General features: G+C 39.5%; 1 protein-coding gene and 1 non-coding gene across 3 annotated transcripts; both read left to right on the forward strand.

Annotated features, from left to right (window-relative positions):
- The first annotated feature begins 1,094 nt into the window (after nucleotides 1-1,094).
- TRNAA-AGC (transfer RNA alanine (anticodon AGC)) lies at nucleotides 1,095-1,167 on the forward strand. Its single transcript has one exon. It is a non-coding gene; the product is annotated as a tRNA-Ala (tRNA).
- A 122-nt stretch (nucleotides 1,168-1,289) lies between these two features.
- On the forward strand, nucleotides 1,290-18,902 carry LOC105038835 (O-fucosyltransferase 1). 2 transcript variants are annotated; one of them, XM_010914744.4, is made up of 9 exons: nucleotides 1,290-1,443; nucleotides 1,565-1,733; nucleotides 9,655-9,736; nucleotides 9,872-9,942; nucleotides 12,289-12,377; nucleotides 13,997-14,120; nucleotides 14,225-14,508; nucleotides 16,720-16,849; nucleotides 17,928-18,902. In XM_010914744.4, exons 1-9 carry the CDS (start codon nucleotides 1,433-1,435, stop codon nucleotides 18,543-18,545), a joined length of 1,578 nt encoding a protein of 525 aa, XP_010913046.1. In that variant the 5' UTR covers nucleotides 1,290-1,432; the 3' UTR covers nucleotides 18,546-18,902. The 2 variants fall into 2 exon arrangements, with proteins under 2 accessions (XP_010913046.1, XP_010913047.1); XM_010914745.4 differs by having other exon boundaries at nucleotides 1,565-1,727.
- The last annotated feature ends 680 nt before the right edge of the window (nucleotides 18,903-19,582 follow it).

Here is a 19,582-nt window from a genome sequence, read left to right on the forward strand (position 1 = left end):
AGTTCTTCCGTGAAAGTGAACTCCAAAAGGGATGAAAATGTTTGGGGGTTGGAGCTGTGGTGGCAGAGAAGAGATCCTGCACATCATGTAGGTTAATATGCTAGTTTTTAAATTATAACAATGGCTTACTATTAACTTACTCTCATGCTTATTCTCTCCTTTACAAATCACTTATTATAAACTTAAAAATAAATTCAATAAAAAAGAGCAATATGTAATATTATCAAATAATACTCATCCAAAAAAAAAAGTAACAAGTGAGCAACAATAGACTACACCTGAAACGAAAAGTGCATATTCTTTTTTCACATCAATTCCTATCATCACCACTATTCATCAAATTCCTAAAAATTTTTAATAGCTTAAATATCTTTGATATCAGCGATCAAACATCAAATTTACATGGGAGCATGGACCTCCCACTACAACAAAATTAATAAATAACTAAAGGTGTGTTTGGTTACAATTTTTAATTTTTAAATTTTTTTTTTAATTTTTACTATTTAATGAAAATAAAAAAATAAAAAATATGTTTGATAACTACGTTGTTATAAAGCAAAAAGTAATATTTAAGAATGGCAGATGAAGAGCTCGACAAGGAAGAAAAATTTAAGAAGAGAGAGAGAAGAGGGTGGGGAGGTGAAAAGCTCGATGAGGAAGAAAGGTTTGTATTCTTTACTTTTTGGTTTGGCATTTTAGATGTACAGAAGTAAAAAAAAAATAAAAAAATAAAATTTGAAAAGTAAAAAATTTTTATTTTATAATTATTATAATTATTATAATTTTAATTTTTTATTTTTCATGATGTTATCAAATATTAATTTTTAATTTTTAATTTTTAAAAATTAAAAAATAAAAAAATATTTTTTTAATGATTATCCAAATGCATCCTAAAAGTCAATGCACAATTGGTTTTCAAAGAGACAAAAATTATATCCCTGTATCAAAAACAGATAAAAATTATATTCCTGTATCAGAAAAAAAGGCAGTTATATTCGAAATATACATAAAAAATCAGATCTAAGTAGAATAAATATGGAATATTAATATGTGAGAAAGGAATTATAAAATTTCTGTGCCAAGTGCCTTCGCTCGGGGATGTAGCTCAGATGGTAGAGCGCTCGCTTAGCATGCGAGAGGTACGGGGATCGATACCCCGCATCTCCAGCCCTTTTGTTTTTTAATATTTGCATTTGACAGATCAGTGCCCCAGGTCCACCGGCGTTACGTATTCCCGCGGCGTACATATGAGTTATCCTGGACCACCACCTCCCATACTCCGCCCTCTCTCGTTACCTTCTCCCCATTATAAAAAGAGTCCGCCTCCAGATCTGCTTACCAGCTACTGAGAGCGCGCCTTCCAGGTTTGTCCTCCCACCTCTCGAAACCCGCATCCCTCATTACCAAATCTTCGAAGAACCCGTTTCATAATATGATGAGGAGGTACTTTCGATCTTCATTTCCATCAACCATTGTTCCCCTCTCCCTTTTTTTTTTTCTTTCTGAATTCAAGCATTTCTAGTGAATTTTTTGGACTTTTTTGGATTTTTTTCGGTTCGTTCAGGGGTGGAGAGGTTTGGGGACGGAGAGGGGGGGCGAGGCAGCTGAAGCAGCTCGGCGGGGGAATAAAGGCGTTGCCGGGGCGGCTAGGGATTGCCGTGGTCTCTCTCCTGATCTGCACTCTGTCTCTGTTCTCGATGATCGGGGTCACTCGTCACTCTAATCAGGTGGAGGTTAGATTTCTTCGATTCTGGATCGTTTTCTAGATGTTGTGGTTCTTGAATTGGACATTGGGAATGTGACCGGTGAAAAGATTGGGTTAGGATTTTGCGGAAGCCTAGGGTTTAGATTTCCTTGCTTTTCTATGTTTTCCTTGATTGCTGGTAAGAGTTTGGAACATTCCCAAAAATATGGAATTGTACCACTTGTTTCCTTCTTTGTTGGTAAGTCAAATGAATGATTGTTTACTTCCAAAGATGTGATCACTATTTGTACCATGAAATCGTTCTTCTAGAGAGCAAGATGTACTGGCATTGATGTTTTGGTGGGCGAGACTTAATTGTTTACAGATATAGGTATGTCGTGGGACTTGGGCAATTATCACGTTGCAAAATGACCCTTTTAACTGACAAGCATTTCATAAACCAGGGCTTACAGATCATACACCATAGCTAGGAAAGGAAGCAATGTAGTTCGTAAGTATCTGGAAAGTAGGAAAGCTTCATTTGATTCAATGTTCTAAAATGCGGTTCAGGCAGCAATATATCCATCTATGTATGTGTATTGGGGCCAGGTCGCATGGGAAGCCATCAGATGCCCACGTAGACCCAAGTGGCTAACATATGTGGCCTAGAGACATATGGACTGTGATGGTGATGGAGGAAAGATTGACTTTCAAGTGTCCTTTTGAGAATTAGCAGCTTAAATACCGCATTTGTTTATTAGCTATGTATTTTAGATTCAGTCACATGTCTCGCGCCGTTGTTGCTTGTTTGGTTCATCATTTGATAGTTCATAAATTTGTCTAATGCATTTGTCTACCTGAATTTGAGCATGGTTCATAGGAAAATATAGTTATCTTTTTAGGCAAACATATCATCCTATCCTAAAATAAGCATTTAAATAAATGTGGAAGTGTGTTTGTGAAATATTACTTAGTCCTCCATTTTGACTTATTTTATCTGCATATTGCATATGCACTATACCCTCATACTATTGCTGCTTTTTAAACCTTTGATTTGATTAAAACTTAATAGGAATCCATAAACAAGAAGTGACTTGTAGAAATGGGACGGATATCAATGTGTTTCCCTTTTTCTTCCCTTGGAAAATGGGCTTTCAGTTTGTTGCTACACTAATAGTAATTATTGCAGAGAGACCTGTCGATTGGGACTAATCCTTAATTAAAATACGTCTAAGATGATATGGTGAGGTCGCATCAGGTGCGGATCCATGACCACCAATTCGATCAGCCACATGGATAAAGCCTGCGTCTGACATCCGCGACTAACAATCTCGATTTAGAGAAAGTGGGAGTGAATCCTCCTTTAATGAAGGGTCAGAACGTGGTCCAACGACATGCAGAGCTAGGCCTAACAAACTTATAGATTCCGGCTAGCAGCCTATGGGTTCAACCTCCATACAAAAGAGGTACGAAGGGAACCCTCAGATAAGAAAGAAAGCAAGCAAGTAAACACAAGCACTCGAGAGGACAAGCACTCGAGGGGAGGATGAAGGAGAGCTCTCTCTGCACCTTCAGCTCTCGCTGTCTTTTCTCTCTACTATTTTCAAAGCTCCGACTAACTTAAGCATCGGAGGGTCCCCCGTTGGAACACCCTCGAAGAGCATGGACTTCCTTTGTAGGTATTTTTTAGTGTCGCAGATCTCAAGCGGTGTCTAGCTTTAGCCACATCAGTACCTCTTCAAAGTCTTACGATAACAGATTGGTACTAGAGGAAGGGTTTAATCCCCTTTAAGAAAAGAAGCATGATGCGGATGAGAGTGCAAAACTGCGCTACCTCCCATCGGCAATTCGTTCATTATTGCCAGAGTAGTGTTGCCCATGGATCCATTGTAGTGCAACTTCTGGCTATAATAAATTCGCCACCGTTTGATGTCCTAGCTCATCAGATCCAAGCATTGACCAGTGTTATGTAGCAACTCCAACAAGTGGAGCGGCAACAGCAGCGTGTGGAGTCGAACCTTTAGGTGGTTTCCTTTCCATCTTAGTTGGCGATCCTGCTCTTAAAGTCTGAGATCCACTCTCCAGAAACATTTCTATTGCTCCCTCACTATTGCAGCTCATTCCTCTCGTTAGATCTTGAGGGAGGAAGCATGCTCGAAGAGCTCTTTCTCCATTGGTGATTTAGTCCTGGCCTGCTTTCCTAGGCCCGAAAGATCTCAACGAGAGGAGAAACTCAAGAGAACTCAAGACATCAAACATTGTCTTGGTGAAGTCCAGAGCAAGCCTCGTTGGAGCAACAATGGCCTCGACTTCAGCTCTCAACCACCATTCTCGTAGACCATCCTAAATGAACTGATTCCAAATCGGTTCAAGCTATCCCTGCTAGGGCCGTATAACGGTTCCACGGATCCTTTTGATCACCTATAGGGTTATAGAATCCTCATGATGTTGCAGGGTGCCTCAGACCCCTTCCTTTGCCTTGTCTTTCTAGCCATCCTCATAAAGTCAGCATGGGCATGGTATTCAGGACTCTAATCAGGGTCCATTCATTTGTTTGAGTAGCTCGGCAGGTTGTTCATTACTCACTTTAATAGTTGTTGGTCTCAACCAAGGAACTCTGATAGTCTTTTCTCTTTCTAGCAAAAAGAAAACAAATCATTGTACGACTACATCGCACGCTTCAATGCTGTGATGCTGGAATTGCGAAGTCTTGATGAGTCAATGGCGATGTCAGTGCTCAAGTGAGGGTTGTGTAATGAGCGCCTACCTTTTTCTTCGACAAAAAGTTTTTGAGGGTGTATGCTGATCTGCTGGTTCGAGCTCGGAAGTACGCTCAGGTAGAAGAAGCCCAAGAGTTACACAAGCAGGCGGAAGGAAAGAAGATCTCTAGCAAGAAGAGAGACCGAAAAGATCCTTGAGCGGCCTAGGCCGAAAGAGAGTCTTTTTGACAATGAAAGAGATACCAACCGAGGAGTCTGCCCTGACGGTTTGACAGCTACACTTTGTCCATCTCTCGATCCCAGATTTTGATGGAGATCAAGGGTCAAAAATATCTGTGGCGACTTGAGCCAATGAAGTCTTCTTTGGACAGGAGAAGCAAGAGGAAGTACTGCCACTTCCACCATGACTATAGCCATGACATCGAAGAGTACCACCAACTCAAGGACGAGATCGAGGTCTTAATCTAGAGAGGCTACCTCGGCAACTATGTTCGAGAGCGATGAAATCGAGCGCTCGATGAGGAGAATAATGACAATTGATCAACGGTTGGTGTTATCAACACCATCTTTACCCCAATTGGTGGCATGGGGAGTAGGAGACCAAATTAAGGAAGAAAAGGAGACGGTGCTTGGGGGGCATCCTTTTTCTTTCTGATTTTAGAGAGAAGTCAATGGCACCGTCGTTGCACTGCTAATGATAGGTAGCCATAATGTAAATACTATTCTAGTTCATAATGAAAGTTTAATTGATATTTTGTTTCATAATGCTCTTTGAAGGATAAAACTGCCAGACAGCCCAAAGAAGGTAAAGACAGAGCTGAGGCTATGTTAAACGAGGCTGGCCCTAATGACAGTACATTTGAGACAATCTTGAAAAGCTCATAAGGCTCACAACGATGGGGGAACTGGGTTCCCAACTGGACCTCTTATGTGGATGATGAATTCTCCGAGGCTCAGGGGCGGAAGGTCGCTCGATAACTGAGAAAAGGTGAAAAACTCTCTAAGATTTTTCAGAAAATAGAGGTCCTGCCAGCGTCAAGACCCGAGGACACCCGAGTCGATGCCTTACCCTGTTAGGCAACTTGGTGCTCCATGCCCATGGGCAGGTCGAAGCGAAGGCCACGACGATAGAGATGTAGGGGCTAACCGTCCAGAGACCCTACATGGCCCATTGTAGTTGATATGGCTTATTGAAGCCGATGCAGTCTACTGTAGCCGATATGGTCCACTGAAGCCAACCATAGCCCATTATAGTCGACATGGCCCATTACAGTCGATATGGTCCATCGAAGTCGATTTGGCCCACTGAAGCCAGCCACGATCTACTATAGCTGATATGGTCCACTGTAATCGATGCGGTCTACCATAGCCGACATGGCCCACGGTAGCCACCCGTGGCCCACCGTAGCCAACATAGCCCACTGCAGCCAACATGGCGCACTGAAGCCAATCCGATCCACTGTAGCTAGCCACAGTCCATTGAAGCCGCCGACATGGTCCACTGTAGTCAGCCACGATCCATTGTAGCCAGCCACGCCTCACTAAAGCCGACATGGCTCACTGAAGCTAACTTAGCTCACTACAGCGACATGGCTCACTACAGTCAGCTACGGCCCACTGCAGCCAGCTATGGTCCACTGAAACCGACATGGCCCACTGAAACTGACACGGCCCACTGTAGCCTACTTAGCCCATTGAAGCTAGCTGCAGCCCACTATAGCCGATCTAGCCCACTGTAGCCAGCTATGGCCCATTGAAGCCGATGCGGGCCATTATAGCCAATGTGGCCCACTGAAGCAGCGTAGCCCATTGAAGCCAATAGGGGTTAATCAAGGACCCCATACTGCCAATAGAAGTCGGCAATAACAACATGAGAAGGGTTAACTCATTCAAAGGCCCCACTTGAAGAAAAAAGCACCGGACAACATGTTAAAGAAAACTTCAAAAAAAGAGCACTTCATTCAAAAGGTTCGTATACATTTCGAAGGAATTCATTTTATGATAGTTTCAGTCGAACGAGGCTTGTTACAACAAAGAAAGAAGAAATACAAAGCTAGGACTCGATCGACACCCTTGGAGCACAAGTCGAGCCCTAGCAAATGTGACCCTTGATAAGGAGCACAAAATTCTCCATTTTGAGATAAGCATCGACCTTCGTAAAAGGATATCAGGGATGGAATGGCTGTTTCCTATGTAGAAACCCATCCACCTCTCAGATATTCCTTCAAGGAGGATTGGAAAGCAACACTGGGGGAGACAACAGACAAGTCATCTAGAAAGGCCCAAGACCTATGTGTGGAGGACAATGTGTTAGAAGCCCCCAAATGCCCGCTGTTGCGGCCCCTCGGTCGGAGCAATGGGATTTTCTAACACCTCCCATGCCAAAGTGAGACGCCTGTTGAAGCATTCCTCAGAAGCAACTTACGTTGATCGAAGGAGAAAGGAGATCTAAAATGGAGAAGAGCGCCAACTATCCATCGACACTGGACAAGGCGGCACCACCATGGTATTGTAGAAGATGACTGAGACAATACCAATCCCAAGTGGCAGAAGGCCCAGGCCCATTCAAATACCCCATTAATCATGCGACAAATGTTGCCACTTGAAAGGTTTCGGAGACCGTGCTTCCTAAAAAGCAGGTACCGGCATTAAATGCGAAGCCCCATCAGGTCTCTGGATTGTACGGTTCTCTGCCGCACAACCCCTGAGATGAATCATCTTCTTTGATTCACGGAAAGCAATATGGCACCAATCAACATCCAGTACTTGGTGTGCAAACATACCCACAATTTTCAAAAGTTCATTCACCACATATCGACGAAGCGAGTGCTTCGAATAAGGTCAAGGGAGACATCAGCTTGAGAATAGAAACCGACCCCACTGACCCATCTAAACTATTTGAGCCTTTGATCGAGGCAAAGAGCCAACCAACAAAAGCATTGCAAAAAAGCAAATGGCTTCATATGTGAAAGGTAAAGACAATGAAAATATACTTTTCACTAATTAAAATGTTTATTTACAAAACTGTGTCAAAAAGAAGTCACCAAAAGCAAATGCAAAAAGGGAGAAGAATTAGTCTTCATCCGAAGAAAAAGCCTTAGCTTCCTCATCGCTATTTCTGGGGTGGAGGCACCTCAGGTCCAGCTTCAGGATCATGCACTGCAGGCGTGCCTTGTAGTCCTCGAAGTCCTGGATGAATGCGACCGAAGACACCTCGACGAGCTCATCCTCAAAATCCACTGAGGCATTGAGTACTCTTCCATGCATCTGAATCTGACGTCGACGGCAACCTCCACTCTAGTCTTGGTAAACCCCCCTCCGCCCTGGGCAAAGAAGGATTCGCCCTGAGCCTCGCTAACCCTCCAGAGGGAAGCGGGGACCAACTTTATAAAAAAGGAGCTTGAAGTGACTTCGATACAACTTCTTGCGACAGCCCAACTGTAATTGACCTATCCTTGGTCCCTACCAGAGGTTGCGAGAAGTCGGGGATAGGAAGCTCCGACTGGTTACTCCTCACCCTCTTAGACAAGAACTCCCGACCCGAAGAGCTCATCTTCTTCTTCACTGTCAGTTTAATGGATGACAGTGACGGCTTCATGGCTACAAGACAAAGAAAAGCGAATCTACTCTTGACGGCTACAACTACAAAAGATCAACTGATGGTAGGATGACAGAAAAGTGGTTGGACAGGTGGTCTATTTATACAAACTATTGATGGTGCGGACTCGATCATCGAATCGTCAGATCTTGCCACGTGACAGGCCTCGATGAGTCCAAGGGCAATCTCTAGATTTCTTCTCTCGGAAGTGTTGCCCTGTGACTTCTCGAGCTCCCTCCCTAATAAAGGTAGCGCGAGTCATGAAACGATACACCATAAATCCCCAGAAGTCCTCCCTTCCAAGTGCAATAATACGGACGCATGCAAGAGGGAATCGGGTTGGTGATTCAACTACCAAAGCAACTACTTCCTTTGCTTGAAGCCAAAAGGCCACTTCGAACTCAAAAGTTGGGGGTATGTGTTGTAGAGAGACCTGCTGACTGGGACCAATCCTCCATTGATGGTGAGGTCACACCAGGTGCGAACCTAGGACCACCAATTCGACCAGCCGTATGGGTGAAAGTCTGCGCCTGACTTCTAGGGCTAACAACCTCGATTTAGAGGAAGTGAGAGAGATTCCTCTCTCAATGAAGGATCAGAACATGGCCTAACGACCTGCAAAGCTAGGCCTAACAAACTCATAATTCCGACTAGCAGCCTATGGGCTCAACCTCCATATAAAAGAGGTATGAAGGGGACTCTCAAGTAAGAAAGAAAGCAAGCAAGCAAACACAAGCACTCGAGAGAAGGGCAAGCCTTAAGGGGAGGAGAAAGGAGAACTTTCTTTGCACCTTCGATTCTCACTCTCTTTTCTCTCTATTATTCACAAAGCTCCGGCTAACTTAAGCATTGGAGGGTCTCCCGCTAGAGCACCCTCAACGAGCCTGGACTTCCTTTGCAGGTACTCTTGGGAATCGTGGATCTTAGGCGGCTGTTCATCTCCAGCCACATTAGCACCTCTCTAGAGCCTTGCGGCAACACTAATTATACATCACTAACACTTATACATCACTAACACCAATTATACATAAGTAGTAAATGAACTTGAACGTGCTTGATATGAATATGTTAGCATCTGCATATATCTAGTGATGGCCCACTGCAATACTTGTAGCTGGGTCCAGAAAAGTTTCTGCAACTTGGCTCTTCCAGTCCTTTTTAAGTTGATTGCTGAGATGGGATCCAGCTTAAGCTTAGTATACATAGAAAATAGACCAGAAATTGATACACCTGCAAGCTTTTAACTTCACCAGGTAGTGATCACAACCATGGGGCCCTCGCTTGTAATTTCTTTTATCTTGTTTTTTGTTGTGTGAATTTGGTACATATTGATGCACCAAGCTTGTTTACGTTAAATCATCATTTTGCAATACTAAATTCTGTTTTTGGTTTCATGCTTGATAGATTCAATTCTTTTAGAACCCAAGAAGATTTAATGCAATGTTTTGGCATGTCTGATGTTTATTGAAGTTACGATAATATTACCTTGGCTTGAGGCTTTAGTGGCCTCTATTTCATGTAGATGATCATCAATATAGCTTGTCATTATGTAAATAATGTCCTTCGTATGCCAATGTACTTGTATAGTTTTTTGAACTTTTTTTGGTTGTCTCAGTTTTCTGTTCTAATATCTTTCTTCGACATGCTTGAAGTATGTTGATGTAAATAAGCTTTGGAGAACTGCTGATTCTGGTGGTTGGAGATCCTCATCTGCTCCACGATCATATTGGCATTGTATGTAATTTCTGCATCTTCCTAAACGGTTCTTGTAACTAGGTTTGTGATTATATTTAGTTCTGTGCTGAATTACTTGGACCTTATGATGATGAATCTGACTCTGAAGTCTCTTTTGTAATGTTAATGTTCTAGCTCCTCCAAATGAGAGTAATGGCTATTTACGAGTGCGTTGCAATGGTGGCTTGAATCAACAGCGAAGTGCGGTATGAAGAATACTTTCAGTTGTGACATTCTCTTATTTGTAAACCATGCTTTCTTTGTGATGATGTTCAGTCTTGATACAGATTACAATTGGTAAATGTTGAGAAATATGCCTATGTTATCCAGCATGTCAGTAATGACTTAAAAACAACAACTATTTTTTTGTTGGTACTCCTTTATAACTTTTGACAGTTTGGTTGTCTCTTTATTGTTGTTATTTGATTAAGGAGTAGCATAGTTGATGGTTTTTAAAGTTGGCAATGAGAAAGAACAAAAGGTTCAGTCATGTCTAACTACAAGAAAATTCTTAAGCTTCCAAGCGATTGTATAGTTGAGAAAGCAAAAAAATAAACTAGATACCTGCAAAATTTGGTGGGTTTTATATCTTGAAATAGTTGCTTTAGATAAAATACTAGAAAAGTTGAAAAGTAATAAATTGATGTGGCCATTCTTCTGGAGTGTTCACATGACCATTTCATTTATAACCAGCCTTACGTCTTTGCAAACAAACCTAGGATATTCCAAGTACTTTGGAGGGTCCGTATTGCACAAATAGAAGTGCCTGGCCGCATGCAATAAAAAGCAATTTTAACTTGTTATCAATTGTTGGCGCCACCCATGCAGAGCTGTAGCTATGGGAAAGCAGAGCATAGAGTATCTAGATGCTTTTGTTTTTGTTTTTTTCAATTGTTCTTGTTTGTTTTTGATAAGCAACCTAAAATGGTTATGAGGGGGTAAGAACAACAAAGTAGGAAAAAAATCTAGCACATGAAGCTCAAGATGTTAAGTTTGTTAGACTGTTGAGGGTTGACACTTAAAAGGGAACTGACGTGGTAGCGGAAAAACATCAAATGGCAAAATTAAGATACCTTAAGCAGCAACAAGTAATAGACTGCCTTGTTAGATATAATATATGAAATACAAGCTGAGGCTTATGCTTGTTGGAAAGATCACCAAAATGAGCTTTCCAACACATCTCGCATTGTGTGGATCAAGAGTCAGAGAAACATGTAATGATGTAAATCACTAAGCAATTGTATTTCTGAAATATGTTGTATCAATAGAATCTTCATCAAAATTGTTCATGATGGTCTATTTGCGGGTTTAAGATACCTAGTAAGTTTATTTCCTTTTACTTGTATTGCTTTGGGTGGTAGAACTTTTGCTAGTAGAGCTTTTAATAAAAAGTTGTTTGCTGTTTGGCAACTATATTTTTGAAGTCCTGTGGAACTTTATAATATTCTATTTGGTTATCAAGAAAGTGCTTTTAGGATCGGGAAATGACAATAAATAGACATTGCATAGTGCTTTCAATTATCTAACAGTTTGTACAATAAAAAATTATTATTTTAATGTATTCTTAATTTATAACTTATTTATTTTGATATTTTAATATAAATAATATAATAAATAATTTATATATAATATAAAATATTATCATATTTTATAATATAATTATAATATCATTATGGAATTTAACATATTAATGTATTATGAATTTATAATATAACAAGCTATTATAATATATAAAATAATAATATTATATTAATTAGATTGTATAATATAATAATGCTATTGATTTATATTACATTATAATATTAATATATTAGAGTTATATTATTGTATTATATTGTGTTGTTATTATATTCCATGGGTATTTTCATCTTGGTAAAATTCTCATCAAATGGAAATAGCTTCCTAACATGTCTCAAGTAGAGATTTTGCCCAAACGCTCCAAATTTTAGCTTCCTCTAGTAGACATTTTTCAGATTTATAAGGAAGCAAGAAGCTATTTGAAAAATTTTACCAAACACCCACAATCACCTAAAAGGGCTTTTGGTTCTCCAAGATGTACTTTTTGGCCCTCTAAATACAATGCCAAATGGGGCCATATACATCTTTCATTACTAGTTTATGAGAAAACACTTCTGAGGCCATATTTGTATGTTATGACTTGATATGCTTTGCTATCTCCTTTGCAACTTTGGCATGGAGTCCTTGAGTCCTTTTACTTATGGTCTTTACTCAGAAGATACCAAGAACGCTATATCATCTTTCTAAAGTATAGGATAGCTATAGCTGTGTCAAAACAGCACATTGTTCCAACTTATCCTTTATTTTGGCAATGTGGATATTTTGGAACTTACTCATGCGAGTATCGTTGCCATGTCGTAGTCTGGTGATAAAATTCTTCAATTGTTTCAAGGATCCTTTTGTGAATTGGTGCAATGCATTATTTTCTTAATGGTCTTTTAAGGTGCTTTCAGACACTAGCATTAGTGCCAAGTTCTTTTTTCATTCCCAAGGGTTATGAGCTGCTGATTTCTCTACCTGGACCTTTTTTTTAGATATGTAATGCAGTTGTTGCTGCAAGAATCATGAATGCGACACTTGTGCTGCCAGAGTTGGATGCAAATTCTTTCTGGCATGATAAGAGGTATCTGCATTTTCGTCTCTGCAGTCATGTTCTTTTTGTATACTGGAAATCCCTTTCCTTATTTTGGAATTGTATATCTAAACATTATCAAGTTTACTAAAAAAGGATATGGCTCTTAGCATCAATTGCTGGCCCAATTATTCGAGAATGGCCCTGCCTGAAATCCAGGAAAGACCAGGAGACTTGGGGGGGCAGGCTAGGTGCTAGGCCACTACTTTGATGACCTTGCTTTTACCCTGATTGAATCCTTAGGACTAGGATCCCTTCTTAACTTGATGCTATCTGTATGTATCCATATCTTGCAACCATGAAGTCGAGGTGAAATTTGCCTTGTTGCGAATTATTTGGCTTTATATTATACTCCTGACAACATCATACTCCTTTCAACATAGAAAGCATGAGTTTTTACGATGATTCACATGGGAGGAAAAATCATAAGGAAGGGAGAAATAGGAGGGATGCAAATAAGAATTATGCTTTATCATCTCTCTGTTCTATTAATGCCATCCTCGAACTGCAAATCATTGTTCGCTAATTGCTACGTAACAAGGGATAAAAGGGAATCAATCTAAAAATACAAAATTAAAACTAAAATTCAAATCTTTGTATCAAAGTCAAACTGAAGAAGATATCCACAAGGGGAAGCCTTGCTTGTCTAAGTCTCGAATTTTATGAATCTGAATTATGGATCTGATTCAGATACATATTTTGTTGAATCATGTCTAGTTAGTTTTCAAAACTTGATGGAATGAACTTCTGTGTTGATTCTAAAACTGTTCCTGCCCTAAGTATTTATTACCATGATATGATTATTTTGGCTAATTAGCATAACTATTTATTAAATACAAAACTTCTTAGGGCCTGTTTGGATATTCCTACAAGATTGGGATGAAAATCCCATGGGAATGGGCCTGTTGGGCCATCTAGCTCCAGCTTCTGAAGGCCTGCCCAAATCCCAGCCTAAAACTAGGCTTTGGGCTTGCAGGAAGAAAAAAAGACCCATGGAGGCCTTTGTTTTCTTCCTGTAGGATTTGGGCTTTGAGGTGTTTGGTTGATAGAGCCGTGCTTAAATGGGTGGTCCAATTCATGAATTCAGCAGGAAATTCAACTCAATCCTGCTGGATTACCCAAACAGGCTCTTATTGTTTTCTTTAATATGCATTTTCTCTGGCCACAGCTGTATATATCAACTAGATATACTTTTTAATCTGATCTCATATGTCGAATTGTTAGAATTTAGTAAATCCATTCATTCCCATGCAATCTTTGGGCAATAACCTACTTTATTTTCTGTATCTGTACTTTTACTATTTTGCATAAATTACTTGCATTAATCTTTTATTCACACTGATGCACATGAAGATTCATCCGCAGTATAGATCATCTGCATTCAATTATTATATAAACATTCTGTGTTAGACAATTCTGATGTGATCGGTATGTGAGGCACCATTGCTTATTTCATAGTCAAATCTGCTGCTAATCTTGTCACCTTATACAGTACACAAGCCTATGCATTTATGATTTGTTATTGTATTGTTAAAAAGTTGTTTTTCTTCATAATTATATAACAATCTGCATCTTTATGGTACTAATTCGAACATTTGTACCTACATCAGTGGTTTTCCAGGTATCTATGATGTTGAGCATTTTATCAAGACATTAAGGTATGATATCCGTATAGTGGAAAGGCTTCCTGAAATTTCTTCACATGGAAAGACCAAGAAAATGAAATCTTATCAGGTTGAATGCTAAAGCTTAGTATGATATTATTCTGAAATAATACATAGATATGATGTTCAGAATATTATTAAGTTGAAATTGTCGTATATCCTGTTCTATTTCAGATTCGTCCACCAAGGGATGCTCCTCTGAGCTGGTATACAACAACTGCTTTGGAAAAGATGAGGAAGCATGGTGCTATTTACCTCACCCCCTTTTCACATCGTTTGGCAGAGGAGATTGATGACCCTGAACTTCAGAGGTTGAGGTGTCGAGTGAATTATCATGCACTTCGATTCAAGCCACACATAATGAAGACAAGTAGTGAGATAGTTAGTAAGCTCCGTGCAAATGGCCATTTCATGTCAATACACCTTCGATTTGAGATGGATATGCTTGCCTTTGCTGGGTATGTATATATACCTCAACTCCAATATATGTATCTTATACGTTCGTATGTACATATTTATGTACATAGTTATAGTGCTGATATAATTATGGTGTTGCTGCTGATAAGGGCGTTGTAGTCCATAAGGCTCCCATAACCATAAGGTCTGAGGAGGGTTAGATGTACTCTGTTGTAATCCATAAGGCTCCCATAACTATAGGGTCCGAGGAAGGTTAGATGTACACAGTGTTACCCTTATGGGCAGAGAGGCTGTTTCAATAATAATGTCACTATTGAGTACTGATATTATAAAATATTAATAATAGAGCACTTTAATTCTTCTATTATAAAGTGATAGAAATTTGGTACTTTCTCAATTTAAGTTTGTTTACATTTTCTTTTGTGGTTTAACTTTTGATGATGTGAGATCATGTTGCAAGCTATAGGCAGGCTTATAATATCATCATTTTTATGACAGATAAGTAGTACATAATTATTTTCCTAACTAAGAAGCCATTTTCTTCGCTTAAACTTTGTTGACATGATTAGGTCTCAGACTTGTCATCTTAATACCTTTTTGACCTAAGTTTGTTGTATAATATGTTTATTTCTTTTCTCTCATGGTATGTGTGTGCATTCATGTCATGCACACTTGTGAGCTTGCATGGGTCTGTGCATGTGTGTGTTTCTGTTGTGTGCATATGGGATGTCTTTAATGTCTAAGGGAACAAACAGCCTTGTTGTTATGTAGGTTAAACTGACCATATTTGCCCTAGAAATTTAAATATGTTAACAGAATTTTGGGGCATTTCACGTAATGGCACTATGCTAGGCTACTATCCAGTTAGCGTGAGACTTTTAGTAATGTCAGCACCCAACTCTTGCTCTCCAGCCTTCCTTTGTTGTCTCCCTCGCACTCTGTCTGACTATGTTCTTTTACCATCACAACCCTTCCTATTGTTCTTTATCTATCCACAAAAGCACTTCTTCTTTCCTCTCATGGTGCTGTCTCTATTCATTTCTTCCTCCCATACATTAAGATTGAGGGAAGGGGATGGTCTAGTGCGCAAGACTCCTACCACTGTAGGGTTTGAGGAGGATTAGATGCATGCAGCCTTATCCTCATGTGCGGAGAGGCAGTTTCTATATTTCAAACCTGTGTCCTAGGTCACAATATAGCAACATTATTGTTGCACCAAGGCTCAGCCTCAAATGAATGAAATACATCATCCTACATATGCATCAAGTGGATGCAAGAACTGGTAAAGACTTAATATCAGATAAGAGTGAAACCAAAAATCATACGTTTTGGAGACTAGAGAGAGGAATCTGCATTAAGTGCTAATTCTTTGGGAAAAGATTTGATAATTCAAAATTAAAGATGGGTTAGCTGAATTGGAAAGCCATGTTAATCATAATTAGCACCATTAAGAACGCATGTAAACTAATAACCAAATGTTCTGGAAGTTTCTAACCTATGCATGAAGTGGGTGTAGAAATGGAAGGTATGGAATGTGCTATGAACCTATAATTTTATTTATTAGTTAAGAGCTATTTTCATTCATTTAAAACTTGTCATTACATTTAAATAAAACAATTAAAATTAGCATTGTTAAAAATGTTTGGATGATGTGGCATATTTTAGTATATCAAGTTTAAATGTATTTACAAACTTGCATATATTTTTATGCCAGTGCATGCCAAGTGTTCACTGTCCTCATGCCACTCTGGCTCTTGACTAACATGGGCACAATATGTGATATTTTATTCCCTGGCTCAATATAATAAGGTTCTCAATGTCACAAATGTGAAGCTGAAGTTTTTTATCAGATTCTCATTAGAATTTTATATTGGGATCTGTTGCTAATTTTGAGCACAATGGTGGGTAAGAGATGGATGTGTGATAAACAGCAACTTATTTTCAAATTCTAAAGCTTGTGATTTTTTTAGGTCAAAGCTTGGAATTCAATATATACTATTAAATGCATGTAGTGTTCTCACTAATGGAAAGTTGGAAACTACATAGCCACTTCTGTTGTCCTAATCACACAGTATGGCATTTCTAACATTTTACATCTTCATTGTCTTGAAATTCACTGAAAGCTTCATAGCTTAATATGTTTGTATCCAACTCAACATATGAGAAGATATTCTATTAAATTATTTTGAATATCATCAAATTGCAATTCAGCTGAGTTAATTAGTTTCAGATTTGAATGTAAATTTTTTCAGGTGTTTGGATATATTTACACCTGAAGAACAGAAAATTTTGAAAGAGTACCGGGAGAAAAATTTTGCAGAAAAGGTACTTGTTTATAGAGACAGGATGCTTATTGGGAAGTGCCCATTAACTCCAGAGCAGGTAATTTTTTCTATCTTTCCATCCTGCAATTGCCTACCAAGTAGGTTAGACTTGGAAAGATTCCCAATCAGATTTGTAGACTGTACCACTCCAATATCTAGGTTCATTGGTTATGGTTATGGTTTTATAACACATGCAGCACAGTCTCTCTCATTTCATAGAGGCCTCTTTTATCTCACAATTGTTTCCGTTCATCTGTCCTGCACAATATATCAGCTTTATAATATATTCATGAAATTTCCAATTTATTAAACTGTAGACCTTCCCATTGGAGATAATCTCATCACTAGCTATAGGTTTCCTCATATGTGCGTGTTTGCTATGTGTTTATCCTGATATGATGCAAATGTTCTTTAGATGGCTTCCGAAATAACTGTTACAACAGGCCTAGATGGATCTTCTTTAGGACCAAAAACCTATTTTCTAATGCTTTTGAGGGATAAAGTTCCCTGTAGGTGTCTATAAATGTCATTTCAAAACGACTGAATGTAGCAGTTGGTTTTTAATGATTTTTATGATTTTACACACTTCTAGGCTTTGAACCTGAAAACGCCAAAAGGGGAAGATACAAGTCCAAATATTGCATACAATAGAATATGCTTGAAAATTATAAAGCATGTGCTTCCTTGGATTTATTGTTTTAGAAGTCTTTATTCATAAGGTGAAGTTTTCTCATATATTTTGAGTTTGAAGATCCACAAGTTAATTTAAGAAAACCATTCATTCTTTGTTTGATATTGTGCCATTACATGTTACCAGAAGCTATACATGAATGACTCCTTGTACTATTACAAACAGTTGTGTGGGGCTGTATTGAAGTCGCATTGTAAAGTAATTAATTAATACCTGGGCCAGATATCTGAATAAATTCGGATACATGACTTTCCTTGAAAAGACAATGAAGTGGTCTCCTGTGTAGATCCCCTCTTCATGAGAATTAGTTTGTCCTAAGTTACACAGATTCCAACCTGAAGCTTTAAGGTCCTTGCGGAGAGACATGCGGAACATATAAAGCTGTTCCTGGATTAAAGGGGAGCAAAGGGATTCTGGAAATAACTTGGTTTCTGTGGCTGTGCAGGTGGGCCTCATCTTGCACTCCATGGGATTCGACAACTCCACACGCATCTACCTTGCTGCCGGTGAACTTTTTGGTGGAGATCGCTTCATGAAGCCATTCAGAACAATGTTCCCTCACCTTGAAAACCACAGCACGCTGGGACCTGAAAAGCTTGAAGAGAATGCACGAGGGCTGGCTGGTGCTGCTGTGGATTACATGGTCTGCCTCCTCTCAGACATTTTCATGCCAACATATGACGGCCCAAGTAATTTTGCAAACAATCTCATGGGCCACCGTCTGTACTATAATTTCCGGACCATAATCCAACCTGACCGGAAAGCCTTGGCTCCAATACTCTTGGATATAGAGGAAGGACGCAGAGCTGGCTCAGAGGAGCGGATCAGGCAAGTTATGTTCAAAACCAAATTTGGGGGGCCCCACAAGCGGGTCCCACCGGAGTCTTTCTATACAAATTCATGGCCCGAGTGCTTCTGCCAAGTGTCTCCAAAAAATCCTGCTGATAAATGCCCCCCTAACAATGTGTTGGAAGTCCTTGGTAGCCAGTTGCAGGGTGATGTTTCAGAACGCCCGCGGATGTCCAACAGGACGCATGCAACAGGCTTGAAAGAAGACGCTTGATATTAAAGGTTTCAGCTTGTTTCGTTTGATCTCATCTGTAAAGGTAGTATTCTTGTTTACAGCCTCGAACACATGTGAATGGATTCTCAGGTTGCAGCTGGGAACTGTTTTACCTGAAAATAGCAGAAAGTTGGAATTAAGGCTTTTAGGGGTGTTGAAGAGCAGTTAGGAAGCTAGTATTGAAACAGTGTAACATAGACTAAACTTGGTGCCCACATTTTTTTCTCCTGCTGCTTTAGGCGAGGTATTTGTATGCCTCCCATAATATTTTTGGAAAGTTATGCTGTTTTGGAACATTGCAGTTGAGGCTTGTGCTTCAGACCTTCAAAATTGAGTGATACGACAATGCTTACACTATCCTGGATAATCCTTCACTGTGGAGTCTAATCAAACTTAGACTTGGTTAACCAGCAAAGGATCAAGGTCAAGCTAGATCTAGTTATCCAAATACAATCAGGCTCCACAAAACGATCCTATTTCTGTTGCACTTGGGACTTTATCAAGTATTACAACTTGTATCATCCTGCTTTCGGTTGCCATTTTCGTTCACATTATCAAGAAGCATGTATCAATTGCAAAGACCATCTCCTCTGAAACCTTTGATAGAATGGAGCATCAGCCAAGCTTTAGACGTGTCTAGAAATAATCTGATTTTTTTTTTCCTGCTAACTCATATTTCATTTGTAGAGGTGAAGTAGCAGGCCAGGTTAACCATGAATTGGACCTGCGCCAACAAGAAATCCTGCAATATAAGACCCTAATCTCAATTGATCCTCCTTGACTGGGTACTTTCCACGTAACTGTGAATTTTAAGTCATTTTGCAATTTTGATTGCCCTAATGGCATGCTTGAATCAAACGACAGCCCACGCAACAATTCTGCCGAACAACCCAAGCTCCTTTAAAGCAGCACAAATTGATCATGGAACACGAGATTAAAATTTCTAGCACCCAGTATGGTCTGGGTATCTCATTCAATACAATTGATAGGGCATAAGCGGGAAAAGGTCACTACAACAGCTTAGGACTACACGTTTA

This window comes from Elaeis guineensis, chromosome 1 (genome assembly GCF_000442705.2).
Source record: "Elaeis guineensis isolate ETL-2024a chromosome 1, EG11, whole genome shotgun sequence".
NCBI lineage: Eukaryota > Viridiplantae > Streptophyta > Magnoliopsida > Arecales > Arecaceae > Elaeis > Elaeis guineensis.

Coding starts and splice junctions, on each gene's coding strand:
- LOC105038835 (XM_010914744.4), top strand. Junction 9,737..9,871: donor TCCACGATCATATTGGCATT/GTATGTAATTTC, acceptor TTAATGTTCTAG/CTCCTCCAAATGAGAGTAAT. Junction 14,509..16,719: donor GATATGCTTGCCTTTGCTGG/GTATGTATATAT, acceptor AAATTTTTTCAG/GTGTTTGGATATATTTACAC.